Here is a 17,157-nt window from a genome sequence, read left to right as displayed (position 1 = left end):
ACTGTTTACAGTAGGAAAGGACAACAGACTATGTACAAACTGGTGAACGCTCACACCCCACCTAGCCCGACGGCAAAACAAAGGACGTGAGAACACCTGCAGAGAGGCCAAGCAAGCCAAGCGTGGGCTCCGTCGGCTCCCGGAAGGCAGAGGTCACCCGGCAGCGGGCCCTTCGGGAACGACACACACAACTGTAGAAATTGTAACTGGTTTAAATCCCAAAATACAGCCACACAATGGACGTCACCTAGCAGTGTGTCAATTCAGCACGCATTTGGAAGGCAGAGTAACACGGGTTCATAAAACGTGCAGTCATCTTCCCACGGGTTTCCCTTTTAACCACCCTTGGAGGGGCTGTTTACACAATGATAAACTGTAAATTCAGCAATACTTAATTGTACTTTTAAATATAGAGACCATAATTGCTATCAGAAGCAAATATTAGAAGAAATCTGAGACCACAACACCCTGACCAAAGGAGACAGGTGGTAACGGCTTTCCTCCTATTCCAACAGGGAAGAGGGAGACTGTGGGCGTGCCAGGCTCTGCCCGTACACACAGCACTGGGTGCGGGGTGGGCTGGGGGTGCGGGCCTTGGCCCCGGGGTCGGAGAACACGAGGCTGCTTTGCTGAAGGACCAGGCAGGTCCTGTCTAACCTTTGAAGAACCATTCCAGATTTTCCCTTATATTCTGACACACTTGACAAAGCTGAACTTTGCAATATTCAGCGCTTTCACAAGCTGGGCCAACACAGCCATGCAGGAGAGCCACCTTCCTCTGCCCACCTGCAAGTTCCGGCCAGGAGCAAGCGGAGCCCACGGTCATCCTCAGAGAGCCCACGCAGGGCCACGGGGAAGAGAGGACACAAACAAAGACAAAAGGGAAATACGCCCCAAACTCATTTTACCTAAATAAACGTAACAATGCCGACTGGCCCGACTGGAGCTGTGGGTTCGTCCCTGCAGAGTCCAAGGGGGAGTCCCCCCACGCGCGTCCGTGAGTTGCTGCAGACCCGCACGGTCTAGAGCTCAGCACTGCACAGCAGACCGAGGAGGCCGCCCCCCGTCTGCTGCTGGAACACGTCGATGGTGTCCTCGTCGTCCATCTCGAGCTGTCAGCGCGGCCAGGGGGAAGCGCGTGAGCTCCGAGAAGCCAGTGTGTGCCCGTGCTCCGAGCCGCCCTCCCGCGCCTCCCGTGCCCCGGGCACAGCCCCGCGCAGCCGCGGCAAGCTCCACCAGGCCGGCACCAAGAACTCCCCCCGCTGACCCTCCCCACCTCTGAACCTCAGGCTCCTGCCAGCTGTACAGGGCACCCAGGCCGGAGCCATCACTGCCCTGACACAGGGGAGCCTCTGGCTGCACCCCGTCCGCTGCCCGACAGTCACCAGGCCTCCCAGTGGAGGGTTTCAGCTATAAACACATAGTGCAAGCACGTTTTGGGCATATATATTTTTTAAAGATTTACTTTTATTGAACAGTCAGACATACAGAGAGACAGAGAGGAAGATCTTCGTCCACTGATTCACTCCCCAAATGAGCACAAAGGCTGGAGCCAAGCCAGTCCAAAACCAGGAGCCACGAGCCTTTTCCGGGTCTCCCACGTGGGTGCAGGGTCCCAAGGCTTTGGGCCGTCCTCGACTGCTTTCCCAGGCCACAAGCAGGGAGCTGGATGGGAAGTGGAGCTGCTGGGATTAGAACCGGTGCCCACATGGGATCCCAGCGCATTCAAAGCAAGGACTCCAGCCACTAGGCTATCGCACCAGACCCTTGAGAATGTATTAAATGTTGAACATATTCTCATTTAAAGCATTCCTGTGGAGTCTCACAAATGGAAACCAGTTATGACCTCAATTTCACAGACTTAAGCTGCTTGAATGCAAGTGACAACAGTTCCACTGGAACCGGCCACCTTCAAGGGACAAGCATTCATGCAGCCGTCCAGGGCCCGCGGGCACCGACAGCCATGCCAGCATGCTCACAGCTCTGACCTGCTTGCTCCGCTGTCGACTCCAGCTTCCTAGGAAATGACACCCCGTGAGGAAGTGTACCCCGAGATGTGCACCCCGTGAGGAAGTGCACCCCGAGTGCAGGTGCAGCCTGTGTCTCCGGAGGAGTGGCCAGCAGAGATGTCTCCAACAGCCAGGCCCCTGCGACCCACGGGGGAGCTGTGTGCTGCCTTCACACAGGCCAGGCCCCCTGTCGTGGGCACTTAGGGAGGGAAGCAACAGCTGAAGGGCCTTTCTGTCTCTGACTGTCTCTGTCTTCCAGATAAATATAAATAAGTACATAAAAACTCCCAAAATTCTGCTTACTGCCCCCACTTGTTACTGCATGACCCCAATGGCAGCAGAGTCCACACACACCTGCCTACATAGGGAGCTTCTGACTGAAGGTGAGATGTTTCAGGGTATTCATGGTGTTGTGCAGCGGGTCGGACTACGCCATCGGAGCATCCGCTGGAGGGCTGGTAATGCCTTGGGAGAGCCTGGGCCCCTGCGCCCTGTGGGCGACACAGGGACTTCCTGCCTTTGGCGCGCGTCAGCCCTGGTCATTGCGGCCATTGAGAAAAGCAGCAGATGAAGGACCCTTCTCTGTCTCTCCCACACATCAACGTTGCCTTTCGAATTAGTAAAACCACATTAAGTTGGGGCATAACGGATGAGCACAGCACCATCTCCAAGCTCAGCACCCCTCCAGTGCACCCGGCCGGCCACGTCCCTACAGGGGCCCACTTCTGCTCCAGCTCCCTCCACAGTGCCTGGGGAGCAACAGAGGACGGACCAATTGTTTGGGCCACTGTCACACATGAGAGACCTGCAAGAAGCTCTGGCTCTGGCCTGGCCGGCCCTGGCCGCTACAGCCAACTGTGAACAGGAGGAGGAAGCTCACTCACTCCCTCTTTCTCTCTGTAACTCTGACTTTCAGAAAAAAATGAAAGAATCCATTTACCCTGACACCAGTTCCAGGCCCAGGGATTCCATCACGGCAGCTCTGAGGAGCCCGTTAGTCTTCCCCTCACGTCCCTGGCGTGGGATGCCTGAAGAGCGCAGTCAAGGACGCCCTGCCCCAATGCGAGCGTCCGAACAGCACTGGGAGGCAGGAGCCACGTGCGCCAAGGGCCCCGGGCCAGCTCTCAGGCCAGCTCTCAGCAGAAACCATGCCTGACAAAGGACGGGCTTCTCATTTGAAAACTAATTTAAATTGGTTTTGATTTTAAAATCTACTAATGAAGGAAAGTGACGCCTGAGCTAGGAGCACTAAGCAGTAAGACGGTAACCCACCTGGCCGCGGGACCCCCGGCTCATACCTGTGTGGGCGTGTCTGCTTCATTGATCGGTTGCCCATCGAACCTAAATCGTATCTGCCTCATTGACAAGCCCTGGAAAGAAGAGGTCGTTTCTGTGAAGTATTTCCAGATCACACAGCTTAGGTCAAAAAATCAAACCGTACCACTAGCAAAAGAGGCACTGAGCGCACGCTGACCATGGCCTGTGTGGCTTCAGGAGCCGTGCAGACACACCTCAGGCCTCGCTCCCCAAACCTTCCCCTTCGGCCACCTCAGCTGGCGGATCTCCCTGCATCCTTCTAGAAGCTGGGCCAGGGGACACCGGGGTCTGAGAGGCAGAGGGGCCCAGAGTCATCTGCTGGGAAGCTCCCGTCCAGGTCCCCGCGCGGGGCCTTTCCACGGCAGCAGACAGTAAGGCCAGTGTGGCGAGAGGTGCACCCTGCCTCAGAGCTTCCCCTCCCACAGCTGCTCGCCAGGGAGGCTGGCACGAGCCTGCAGGCATCCACTCCGGGGCAGCCATGTCCCTCAGGTGGCCTGACAGACGGGCTGTCCCAGGACCGGGCAGCCCTGCCACGTGCAGGGGGCTCAGCAGCCTTACCGCTTCACTCTGCAGGCGAGCAGCTGACCACGGGTCAAAGGGCATATAGGACTGCAATGTGGGCCACCAAACCCCAGGGACACAAGAAGACAATGAAGATTTGGGAAAAAGATAAAAGCCAAAGCACTGGGAGGTGGAAGTGATGAACAGAGCAGAAGCAGGATGCACACCAGAGGCAGGGCAGAGAAGCTTGGGAACGAAAAATCACGACCCAAGTAAGATCCACAGAGAGCAGACGGAGCTGAAGGAACCTTCCAGAAAAGGGCAGCAGCAACAGGAAAACCTAACTCAGAGGGAAGAGGAGGGCCCGGAGCCACAGCCATGACTCCCGGTGGAGACAGAGGTCAGGAGGACTAGCTTCAGAGGGTGTGGCCCGCCTGCTTACCGCTCTACATGAAAGACAAAACCAAACAAAACCGTGGCTCAACAGGCTACTCTTCACCCATGTGGGCGACGGTCTGTGTCCCTGCCTGCGTCCTGAGCAAGCAGCAGAGGACAGCCCAAAGCCTGGGACCCTGCCCCCACGTGCGAGGCCCGCAGGAGCCTCAGGGCTTCAGAAGAGCTCAGCTCTGATCACTGCAGTCAGGAAGTGAACCCCTCCAATAAAAATAAACAAATCTTAAAAAAAAAAGAATGTAAACATTTTAAAATATCTAGGATGTTAACTTGAGGAGGATAGGAAATTCCCAGAAGAGAGACCAGAACCTAAGAGATGACACATGGCAGCACAGAACTAATCGAAGTGTATCTCCTGGGCTGAAAATGCGTGTGTAGAGCGGGCGTGGGCCACGAGTGAAGACAACAGTTGAGCAGTGTACAACGTGGTATAGCGGGTGAAGCCACCACTCAGGGCTCCCCACCCAATGCCTGCTGGAATCCCAGCCCTTCCGTTTAGAATGCATCTTCCTGCTAATGCACTTGAAAGCAGCTCAAGTGCCTGGGTCGCTGCCTCCCGTGGCAGAGACACAGAGCTGCTGGCTTCAGACACAGGTGTGGGGACCCACATAGGTATGGAGAGGACACACACACACAGGTGTGGGGACACGGGCTCAGGTGTACACGACAGGCACAGGTGTGGGACACAGGCACAGGTGTGGGACACAGGCACAGGTGTGGGACACAGGCACAGGAGTGGGGACACACAGGCAAAGGTGTGGGGACACAGGCACAGGTGTGGGACACAGGCACAGGTGTGGGACACAGGCACAGGTGTGGGGACACAGGCACAGGTGTGGGACACAGGCACAGGTGTGGGACACAGGCACAGGTGTGGGGACACAGGAACAGGTGTGGGACACAGGCACAGGTGTGCGGACACAGGCACAGGTGTGCGGACACAGGCACAGGTGTGGGGACACAGGCACAGGTGTGGGACACAGGCACAGGTGTGGGACACACAGGCACAGGTGTGGGACACAGGCACAGGTGTGGGACACACAGGAACAGGTGTGGGACACAGGCACAGGTGTGGGACACAGGCACAGGTGTGGGACACACAGGCACAGGTGTGGGACACAGGCACAGGTGTGCGGACACAGGCACAGGTGTGGGGACACAGGCACAGGTGTGGGACACAGGCACAGGTGTGGGGACACAGGCACAGGAGTGGGACACAGGAACAGGTGTGGGACACACAGGCACAGGTGTGGGACACAGGCACAGGTGTGGGACACACAGGCACAGGTGTGGGACACAGGCACAGGTGTGGGACACAGGCACAGGTGTGGGACACAGGAACAGGTGTGGGACACAGGCACAGGTGTGGGACACACAGGCACAGGTGTGGGACACAGGAACAGGTGTGGGACACAGGCACAGGTGTGGGACACACAGGCACAGGTGTGGGACACAGGCACAGGTGTGCGGACACAGGCACAGGTGTGGGACACAGGCACAGGTGTGGGGACACAGGCACAGGTGTGGGACACAGGCACAGGTGTGGGGACACAGGCACAGGTGTGGGGACACAGGCACAGGTGTGGGACACAGGCACAGGAGTGGGGACACAGGCACAGGTGTGGGGACACAGGCACAGGAGTGGGGGACACACAGGCACACGGGCGCCTGCACACTTGGGCCGGTGTGGCACGGACACGGCAGCAAGCACACAGGCGACCGTCGCACCTGCCTCTCGCAGTAGGCCTTCATGAGCTTGCTCAGCGGGGTGTGCCTCTTGATCTTGAACTGGACCACAGAGCCGTCCTGGCCGGCCACCTTGAGGTTGATGTGGTCACTCTCTGTCTTGACCCCCTCCTGTAGGGCAGGAGACGCATCAGTGAGGCTTCTCTGAAGAAGGCTACAGCGAGCCGGCAGGCTGCACTGAGTCATCACACACCCCCCAGGCACTGTGCCCCCCCTGAGCACTGTGCCCCCTGAGCACTGTGCCCCCCGAACACTGTGCCCCCCTGAGCAATGTCCCCCCTGAGCACTCTGCCCCCCTGAGCACTGTGCCCCCTGAACACTGTACCCCCTGAACACTGTGCCCCCTGAACACTGTGCCCCCTGAACACTGTGCCTCCTGAGCACTCTGCCCCCCTGAACACTGTGCCCCCTGAACACTGTACCCCCTGAACACTGTGCCCCCCTGAGCACTGTGCCCCCCTGAACACTGTGCCCCCTGAACACTCTGCCCCCTGAGCACTGTGCCCCCCTGAGCACTGTCCCTCCTGAACACTGTGCCCCCCTGAACACTGTGCCCCCCTGAGCACTGTGCCCCCCTGAACACTGTGCCCCCTTGAGCACTGTGCCCCCTGAACACTGTGCCCCCTGAACACTGTGCCTCCTGAGCACTCTGCCCCCCTGAACACTGTGCCCCCCTGAGCACTGTGCCCCCCTGAACACTGTGCCCCCCTGAGCACTGTGCCCTCTGAACACTGTGCCCCCTGAACACTGTGCCCCTGAACACTGTGCCTCCTTGAGCACTATGCCCCCCTGAACACTGTGCCCCCTCAGCCCTGTGCCCCCTGAGCACTGTGCGTCAGCATGGAGGCCTCCCTCACCCTCGCCGGATGCCTTCCTGGGATGTGTTACCCCTGCTCCCGTGACCCTGCATGCCTGGCACCATCCATGGGAACCAGGCAAGCATTTGCAGGGAGGGGGTCCACACAGAGAGAGGCGGCCTTTCTGGGGGTGGGTGCGAATGCCACCCAGTACACCATCTGGGGAGACCCCAAAGCTGCACAGCCGGCTCACTGGGCTTCGGGGGCTGCGTGCCCATCTGTGTGATGTCAGGAATTGGTGTGAGGGTTGTCAGGCAGGAGCTGTGTGCAACCGTGGCATCAAGCAAGCTTCCTCAGGGTGCTGGGCACAGAAGGGCATGTGTTTTACTGCCCACGCCACAGGCACGTTGCCACCTTGGGGCGCTAGCCTCACCCAGTCCGCCCAGCACAGGGCAGGGGCCACGGGCCACAGCAGCAGCTGGAAGGGCGGTGCGTGCAAGGGGTGGGCGCCTGGACCGCAACGGAGCGGGGGGACCCTGCCCGAGGTGAGGGGCCATGCCCGAGGTGGAGGGTCGTGCCCAAGGTGGGGGGACGGTGACTGAGGTGGGGGGACGGTGACTGAGGTGGGGGGACAGTGCTCGAGGTGGGGGTCATGCCGGAGGTTGGGGAAAGTGACTGGACCATAAGATGCTGGACTTTATGCTTGATATAAGCTTGCAATGAAAGAATCTCAACTGAATTTGAACTGTGGTAATGCAACAAGGTGGAGGAATGCACCATGGGGGGGGAAGGGGGAGGGGGGGAATCCCAGTGCCTATAAAACTGTGTCACATAATGCAATGTAATCAATAAAAAAAAAGCCCCTCTAAGAAGCCGCGCCTGAGCCAGGGGACGGGGCCGCGGGCCAGGGGGCGGGGCCTGGGCGGGGCCGGCGGGGCGGGGCACCGCCAGCCACGTACAGGCGCGGCCCGGGACGTCTCCCGGCCGTGGCTCCTCGGACTGACGTCGAGGCCGTGGCTCCGCGGGCCGCCTGGGGGCGTGGCTCCTCGGAGGACGTCAAGGGCGTGGCTCCGCGGGCCGTCCGAGGGCGGGGCGTGGGCGGGGGAGGGGGCCGTTGGTGGGGGAGGGGCCGTTGGTGGGGGAGGGGCCGTTGGTGGGGGAGGGGCCGTTGGTGGGGGAGGGGCGCGGCGGGGTCAGGGCGGCTGTCCGCGGGCGTGCGGGGCGCGCTGGCGCGGGCCGGGGGCCGCGGGCCCCGGTGCTTACCTTGGGCTTCTCCTCGGACATGGCTCCGCGAGGTCGCGGCGGCGGCGGCAGGGGCAGCGCCGAGCGGGGAGTCACGCTCCGGGGCCGCCGCTCTCCCGCCGCAACTGCCCTCGGGGCCGCGCTTTATCCCTCAAATCCCGCGTGCCGGTTGGCTGAGCGGGGTCACGTGGCGGCCGCGCGCGCACGAGGCGCGTGCCCGGGGCGTCGAGCACGCGCCCGGCCGGGCCCGGTTCTCGGCGATGGCGAATGCGTCACGGGGCGGGTGTCCGCGGTCTCGGCGTCGGGCGCGCGCGGGGGGACGGGGCTGCCCGGGCAGGGTCAGCGTCCCGGCGCTTGCAAGGGGACCTCGGTGCCGGGCCCAACGGGAAGGGACTGTCGCCTGGGCCGCACCTGCCCGCACCTGCTGGGGTCCTGCACCGGCTGCCCTGGGCCGTCCCTTTCCTCAGCTCCCTGCCCGGCCCCCGCCTTGCCGAGTGCAGCCCATCAGGCTTGTGGGGACAGGGCTGCGGTCACCCGGGTCACAGGGAGAAGACTGAGGCAGCTGGAGGTTGGGAGGGCAGGTGTCCGGGCCAAAGGTGGGCAAGCAGCGAACAGGTCGCAGGGTGTGAGGCCTGGCGCAGTACCTCCGCCCTGGGCTGGGCCCAGCGCCTGCCCTCCTGCAGGTGGGGGCACGCGTTTCCTGGGCGCAAGGCCACGGGGCACCAGCCGCCTGCCATCCTCAAGCGCCTGGGCAGGGAGTCACGTAGGAGGAGGCCCGAGTCTGGTGTGAGAGGCCAGCTCAGGACCAGCTGCCCGCTGGGGCCTGGACTCTCCTGCCACCCGGTGGCTGGCTCCCTGCTGCCTGGGGTGTGACCCGGGTGGACAGTGTCCAGCACACCAACACCTGGACACACCCACACAGGTGCCCCAGGCACATGGGAGCACATCCTGGTTCCTGGGAACTAAAATGAGAATCACATACCCCGGGAGCGCAGCACCAAGGGCGTGAGCGTGACGTCAGCACGGGAGGCATTGTACAGGAGGAGGGGCCACGCGAGGATGGTCAGTTTGCAAAGGCAGGTTCGGTGTGTGTGGGAAACGTGTACATCGTGTGTGGAAGGTGTGTGGGCTGTGTGGCAACAAGAGTGTAGCTTATGTGTGTCCCTGTGGTGAGTGTGCCTCAGGGTCGTGTGTGTGTGTCTCCCTGTGGTGAGTGTGCCTTAGGGAAGTGTGTGTGTGTGTGTGTGTGTGTGTCCCCTGGTACTGTGCCTCAGGAAAGTGTGTGTGTGTCCCTATGGTGAGTGTGCCTCAGGGTCGTGTGTGTGTGTCTCCCTGTGGTGAGTGTGCCTTAGGGAAGTGTGTGTGTGTGTGTGTGTGTGTGTAGGCTGGCATCCTCAGATCACTCCATGGATGGTGGTGGCCCCAGAGGCAGCCCCTCAAGAGGGTATGGGGGCTAAAGGGGAGGCCTGGTCAGAGCTGGGGGCCAACCCCTCAGGAAGCCCCTGCCAGGCCTGGCCTGCTGAGGAGGTGGCTCGGGCACCAGGCACACGGCCAGGAAGGGTGTCTCAGAAGACAACTGGAAACACACAGGGCCACAGCAATGCCAACGTCGCACGTGGGCCCAGCTGCTCCGCTTCCCAGCAGCTCCCTGCTGTGGCCTGGGAAAGCAGCAGAGCATGTCCAAGCGCTTAGGCCCCTGCACCCGCCTGGGAGACCCGAAGAAGCTTCTGGCTCCTGGCTTCAGCCTGGCCCAGCCCCAGCCAGTGAGCCAAATATTTGGGAAATGAAATATGAAATGGAAGACTACTACCTCTCTGTCTAGCCCTCTTTTTCTGTAACTCTGCCTTTCAAATTAAATTTCTCTTAAAAAGAAAAACATATAACTGAAAATGGAGGGGCCCCTCGGGGTCCGTGGCAGCCGGAGAGGAGAATGGTGCCGGACACATGCCAGACACCCCCAGGACTGTCTGTGTGGTAAGAGGCTGCTGGCGCCACGCGTGCCTGTCCGATGTAAGTGACCAGGAAGTACAGCTAACGTATTTAAAATGGGCTCCAAGACATCACAGCTCCACCCAGACAGAGCTTGTCTGAGGAAAAAAGATTCCAAAAAAAAAGAATGTTTTCCCTTGAGATGCTGCCTGATTCGCAAGCTGTGTTGTTCAACCTTTAAGCACATACATGTCATACACCACATATACACATACGCACATGCATCATACACACATCATGTGGACATACCATGTATGTACTCACCTCACACGCACTCTACATACACACCCTTATGTTAAATAAATGTACCGCATGTACACACACATCACATATCCCACAAAAGCTCACATTACACATGCATCCTGTGCACACACCACTACACGCAGTCTGTCACATGTACCACATGTATCCTGCACACACACACTCTTACCATGTACACCACACACACAACATTCATTCATACAACACCCCCCACATCACAAGCATGATGTGCACACAGCATAGACACATACGCATTGCACACACACCCCCTTATATGTACACCACATAAGCGCACACCACAGCCTCACCAGGCATCTTAAACAGCAGGCATTTGTTTCCATCAGCGTCCTAAAGGTGCGACCAGGGTGCGTTAGTGAGGCCTCAGCAGCGCACAGCTCCCGCCTGTGTCCTGTGGCCACCCCCCGGGTGTGCAGACAGAGGGAGTTCTGGGATTTCTTCTCCTCGTCTAGCACCAGCCTTGCGACCTCACTTCCCCAAAGGCCCTGGCTCCACGCATCGTCACACTGAGGGGCTCAGTTCAGCCCCTGGCGCAGGAGACAGGAGCCAGAGCAGTGGAGTCTGCAGCGGGCTGGGCGAGACAGTCACCGGAGGCAGCCTTGCGGACAGGAGACTCCGATCAGCACCCCAGGCTTCAGGATCCATCAGAGGAGGAAGGCTGGGGCCCGGCCGGAGCAATCCTCACCCAGACCGAAGCACAGACTGCAACAGCTCAGCCTCAGTGCGACTGAGCTCATGTCCCTCTCCTCCGTGGCCTGCGGTGGCCAGAAAGGTCCAGGGAGGAGCGGGATGACTCGGGGCCAGCTGACTGCGTGCTCGTACGCGCTGTCCAGCACTGAAGAGGACACTTAGAGGGCAACTGGGAAACAGGCGACCGGAAGCCAACGGGAGAAGGCGTGGCAGTGAGAATCCACTGGATGCCCACATATCGGACACAAACAAGGCCACTGAAGTTTGTATGTTCAACAAAGTAGATTTTCACGACGTGGATATTTTCAGCAGAGAAGTGAAGTCTGTGAAAAAGAATCCAATGAACGGTTGAAAAGAGGAAAGTAGAGTAACTGAAGTTACAAATTTAGCAGAGGGACTCACTGCAAAGAGATGGTTAATGAATAGGAAGATGGGTCGGGGGAGATCAAGGAGAGGCGCAAGGAGAGGGACAGACAGCACAGTGAGTGACCAGCCACGCCGCGTGCTTGGAGGACAGAGACAGCACAGTGAGCCACGCCACGTGCCGGGAACAGAGGGACAGACAGCACAGAGAGTGACCAGCCACACCACGTGCCGGGAGGGCAGAGACAGACAGCACAGTGAGTGACCAGCCACGCCACGTGCCGGGAGGAGAGGGACAGACAGCACAGTGAGTGACCAGCCACACAGCGTTCCGGGAGGAGAGGGACAGACAGCATAGTGAGTGACCAGCCACACAGCGTGCCGGGAGGAGAGGCGTGCTTGTGAAGCAGAGCCCCAGGAGGACAGCAAACCACTGGCCCACAGCGACCTTGAAAGAATTAATGAGAGGGTTTTCTCAGGTTTGACCCAAGATAAACCACGGACTACACAGATACCATCAACCCCAGCTCAGATGAGCACAAGGCAAGGGACACGAATCTGCTGAAGCCCAAGACAAAGAGATCACGAGCCCGACACCTGACTGCAGCAGGACCGTAGCAGCCGGGGACGATGGAATGTCACTCCTTGGGGTGCTGAGTGCTCTCCTGAGGCAGCCGCCTGGTCCACCAGGTGAATTTCTGTCCATCAAATTGTGCTACCTTATTTGTCATGACTCTGTCTCCTGCCTGAATCCTTACTTGTGTGAAGACAAGGGCCTCCGAGCAGCCCTGCCTGGTAACGTTTGCTGCCCGGCCAGTGCCTGTCCAGGGAGCCCATGGCTAGCCTGCTTGCCGCCTTCCTGCTGCCCTGTCACGTCTCAAGGTCTCCGTCAAATACCTCGTGGAATCAGAGGCTTGTCCACTCTCCTGTAACTAGCCACACTGGCCTTTCCCTAGTTCAATGTTTTTTTGAGACCAAGATCAACTTCCTCTTTCAAGGCTTCTACCTCGGCCTTCCTGCACCTTGGTCTTGGCCGAGCCTGTCCGGGGTGTGTTCACTGCCCCCTCTCCCTCATCCGAGTGCTGGAAAGTAGAGGCCAGTGGCCTCAGATCGCCTCGTTTTCCCAACCTATTTTGGCACCATTGAGAGCAAAGCACCGCCGAGGCCTAGCTGAGGTGTTTTGCCTTAAACCGCTGTTTTTAGCACTAGCAAGACCATGCTCTCCAACTCCCCCTCAAGTGATTTTTTTGTGGTTTTTCATTTGTCTTGCTTTGTGTTCCTGATTGGCTCCTGGCCTGAGCCAAAGGGTTCCGTTCTCTTGCTCACTGAGTTATGGAGACTTCTCTGCCCTCCTGTTTAAGATGGCTTTGCTGTACAGCTGTTGCTGACATGCGCCTGCTGGCCTTACGGGGTCCTCCACTCCCCACTGCCCCATCCTGGGAGGAGAGGAGGCTGTGGGCTTCCACTGTGCTCTCGAAGACACTGGGTATTCCCAGGGTCTGGCAGTATTTGCAAGCAGATGCATGGAGTTGTGTACTTTTAACAAAACTTCTTGGAACAATAGTTAAATGTCTTGTCTTCTAGGTTTAACAATCTCCTGTGACATCCAGGATTTGTAACACTTTGGTAAAGTAGAATTGCTTAAATAGTATTTATCGATTTGCTACTTAATCCCTCCAAGATTTGGGGGGTGGGGGGACTAAAGTAGCTCTGAGTTAAAATTCTACATATTTTTTAAAGTTTTTTTTCTCTTAATTTAGATGTGTTAGGAGACTGTTCCAGGACGTGAACTGAAGGAACAGTAGGTAGGAGCGAACCTCGCCGAGGAAGTTGCACACAAGCCAACGTGTTCTCAGTGGGAGAGGTCGGGGCGCTAGGGAGGGAGCTAGCAGATGCGTGATCTGTAACTGCCTTCCAAATAGATTAAAAACAGGACCTGACGGGACAGGTGGAAGTAAGCTGCTGTGTGATGATAGGCTGTGTGAAACTAGGAGGAACTTTTGTAACAGTTCGGTCCTACTTCACAAGTTCAGGTAACAGGACCTCTTTGTTCCTGGATACACTGAGCTCCCCAGTCATGCGATCATAGGCTGCTCTCACACACTTCCTTCAAATCAAGGCTTTTCCGGTTTTGTAGCTGACCTTTTATGTGACAGAACTTGTTTGTGGGAGAGGTTCCTTGTGTTTCCTGGTGTCTCTACTTGATTGCTTGGGAGAACTGAGCCTTTTTTTATTTGAAAGACAGAGCTATGGAGAGAGATGTCCTGCACCTGCTAGCTCTCCCCTAGAGCGCCACAGCAGCGAGGGCTAGGCCTCGCTAACCCAGAAACAGAAGCTTCTTCCAGGCTTCCTGTGTGGGCAGAGAGCCCTAAGAAACTGGACCATCTGCCTCTTAGCAGGGAGCTGGATCAGAAGTGGAGCAGCTTGGACCTGGACTGGCCCTCATGTGGGATGCCGGCACCACGGGCAGTGACTTCCACCATGCCAGCACCAGGACTGAGGCGTAAACGAGCTCATGTCATCTAGCTTTAACTGCTTGGCTGATCTTCTTAACCCTGACTTGACCTGACCTGTCGGCAACCCCGAGCTGAGCAGAGGGACTAGGATTACAAAAAAGACAACACAGTGGATCATTCTTGTAAAGAGAATGCCGTTTATTCAAAGTTGGCCTGCCTTTTTATAGTCTGCCTAGTTCCTCCCAGTATTTTCCCAATGCTCAAGCAGCTCCTAAGCTCCCCCAGGGGCATCTTGAAAAAGGGGAAGCAGGGAAGGGGGAACTTGTGGTCCAGCCAGGGGCTAAATGTATCAGGCCAAGATTGCCCATCCTGTTACCCCTAGAGAAACAAGCTAAACTGTGGAGTTAACCCTTGACTCTGCACTGACCCACAGCTTTGGTGGAAATGCTTAGGCCAGACTATCACTTGCACAGCAGTTTGAGACCTTGTTTTGGCCAAAGATTGGACCTGACTTTAACGAGGTGCCTAGGTCAACCACTGCTCTTGGAGCCAGGTTCCAGAACTGAGCCTTCCCTGCCACACTCAGGGAGGACCGATGACATGATTATGTCTGGGTCACCCAGCAAACGCCAGTGAAATCCGAAGCCCCAGAAGTCAGGCTACACTGTGACTTCAGGCAAGTCTGAATATCCTGGGGGGAGGGGAGACACTTGGGGAACCCTGCTTGCGCCTTCGTTTCTGCTGTTCCCTTCCAGGTGGGAAGTTACCCCCAGGCCGTGAGGCTGCCCATGAGGGCACACAGTTTTATCACAGACCTTAAAAAAGAATGATTAGGGGCTGGCCCAGTCACACCTCTGCCTGTGGTATGACATCCTCTATGGGTGCCACTCCATGTCCTGGCTGTTCCACTTCCCGTCCAGCTTCCTAATTATGGCCTGGGAGAACAGAGGAGGATGTCTCAAAGCCCTGGTACCCCTACACCCACATGGGGGAGACCCGGAGGACTGGGTTAGACCAGCCCAGTTCTAGTCATTGCAGCCATTTGGGGAGTGAACCAGCAGATGGAAGATCTGTCATTTACGGTCTGAGAAAGCAGAGGAGAACAGCCCAAAGCCTTGAGACCCTGAACCCATGTGGGAGGCCTGGAAGAAGTTCCTGGTTCCTAGCTTTAGATCCGCTCAGCTCTGGCCCCTTGCAGCCATTTTGGGAGTGAACCAGTGGCTAGAATATCTTTCTGTCTCTTCTCTCTGAAAAATCTAATCTGCCTTTCCAATAAAAACATTTTAAAAAATAACTCAATGAAGCATGGCTAACCTTCTTCTGTGATAACGCCTGGCGACGTTGCAGAGGACCACATCACATGGCCAGAAGCAAGAGTTGAAACCACAATGTGTCTTTGCAGCTCGGTTTTGCCACGGGCGCAGTACCAGACAGAGCCCCCCCACCTTTCAAATCCAGGGCAGGCGGGACTTCACTGACCACCCCGAAAGGTCTGGACGGGTTGTGCTGTAAGTTGGCTGCCCCTTTGCACTTAGCTGTCCTCCTGTCTTACCGCGTGGGGAAAGAGGATCAGAACATGCCTGGGACCGTCGACGTCCCCTATGCCACCCTGGGGTCAGAAGGAAGTGCCGATCATTAAGAGTGAGCCTGGGCATGCCCTTGGCTGACGTCCTCAAAGCTGCCTCGCAGTCCAACAGGGACCCAGGGTTGAGGAGTGGGCTGGGCAGCAGGGCTGCTGACAGCTGCTCCAGCTGGGATCCAGGTCAACAGGGCCCCACAGCGCCAGTTGAGCCCCAGGGGGCATCTGTCACTCATGGCGACAGCCAGGGCACTGGCAAGCGAGTGTCACAACAGGGGCTGGCCTCGGAATGGGCTTGTCAGCTCTGCCACAGCAGGGCCATTACTGGGTACACACGTCATGGGGTCAGAGGACTCGGACTTGGAGCAGCCGACCCTGCTGGCCCTAAGCTAGGAAACCCCTCCGCCCTGTCCAGCAAGTGGCACCGGATGACACAGCTCTAAGCCGGGCAGCCCTCCGCCCTGTCCAGCGATGGGCACCGGATGACACAGCTCTAAGCCGGGCAGCCCTCCGCCCTGTCCAGCGATGGGCACCGGATGACACAGCTCTAAGCCGGGCAGCCCTCCGCCCTGTCCAGCGATGGGCACCGGATGACACAGCTCTAAGCCGGGCAGCCCTCCGCCCTGTCCAGCGACGGGCACCGGATGACACAGCTCTAAGCTGGGCAGCCCTCCACCCTGTCCAGCAACGGGCACCGGACGACACAACAGGTGAAACTCCTTTCAGGTATGGCAGCTTTCTGTTCAGAGAAGCTCCCGTGCTGGTTCCTCTCGTCACAGTATGATCTGGTGACAGGAATCCAGAGGTACCCACCCCCCCTTGTGATGTCACCTCCTACACCCCAGATCTGCATGTTTTGGCTCATCCACATATCTGGCCAGGCCTCAGAAGCCTGCTCAGTTAGTACTGTACCTCAACACCCCTTCTGCCAGTTCCTATTCTCCTTTTTTTCTTTTACAATCTTTAAATAGTTAATTAGGGCACAAAGGCTCAAGGGCTACAGGAAAGTGGGCAAAACTATTATTTCCACATTGCTTTTTTTTCCTGTGTCTGGGGTAAAGGGGTATGTCACGGCCAGCTGAGCCAGTATAGTAGGCACCGGAGAATGTCCAGGGGTGAAGCACCAACACACAGAGACCAGAGATGGTGGGAGAAGTCTCTCCAGGCCTCTTTATTACCCTATTATATGCTCTTCCCCCAAGCCCATTAACAGGACAATAGGACGCCAATGAGTCTGAAAAGGCCAGGTGCTACAGCCGCAGGCCCAATTCCTGAGTGCTCAGCTTAAGGAATGTAAATCAACTCCTCAGCCCACAACAGGTCCCGCCTTTTGTTTTAAAGCAGATTTGAATGCACCTGTCTTAGGTTGTGGACTCTCAGGTTATCAGCCTTACCCGTCATCGGGAATCTGCGTAGCATGACGGAGCCAGTCTTAGGTGGGTCCATTCCTGGTCCATCTTACCCGTGACTGGCTGCCATTCGACGTGTTGTCTGCTGCAGCTGCACAAACCATACTTGGGGAGGCTGACAACCCTGTTCCATGGCTAGGAGTGTTATCAGCTTGGTAGCAATGAGCAGACAGCAGATCCCGGGCTTCGGAAAACAAAGCACTTCACAGGTGAAACATACAGAAAAGGCGCAATGGGAGACAAGAGGCCATGACCTTAGGAGTAACTTTAGCTCAGTAGCAATGAGCAGACAGCAGTTCCCAGGCTTGGGAAAACATTTTGCACTAG

At 57.6% G+C, this 17,157-nt stretch overlaps 1 protein-coding gene across 1 annotated transcript; it reads right to left on the bottom strand.

The window, feature by feature from the left end:
* Positions 1 to 1,022: 1,022 nt before the first annotated feature.
* Positions 1,023 to 8,245, bottom strand: SUMO3 (small ubiquitin like modifier 3). The gene is made up of 4 exons (XM_058661228.1): positions 8,087 to 8,245; positions 6,009 to 6,137; positions 3,308 to 3,379; positions 1,023 to 1,112 (listed from the first exon to the last, which is right to left on the bottom strand). The coding sequence occupies exons 1-4, from the start codon at positions 8,105 to 8,107 to the stop codon at positions 1,023 to 1,025; spliced, it is 312 nt and encodes a 103-aa protein (XP_058517211.1). The 5' UTR covers positions 8,108 to 8,245.
* Positions 8,246 to 17,157: the final 8,912 nt, after the last annotated feature.

This window comes from Ochotona princeps, chromosome 3 (assembly GCF_030435755.1).
Source record: "Ochotona princeps isolate mOchPri1 chromosome 3, mOchPri1.hap1, whole genome shotgun sequence".
NCBI classification, from domain to species: domain Eukaryota; kingdom Metazoa; phylum Chordata; class Mammalia; order Lagomorpha; family Ochotonidae; genus Ochotona; species Ochotona princeps.
The sequence above is the reverse complement of the archived record's forward strand: the minus strand, read 5'-3'. Positions and strand labels throughout refer to the sequence as shown.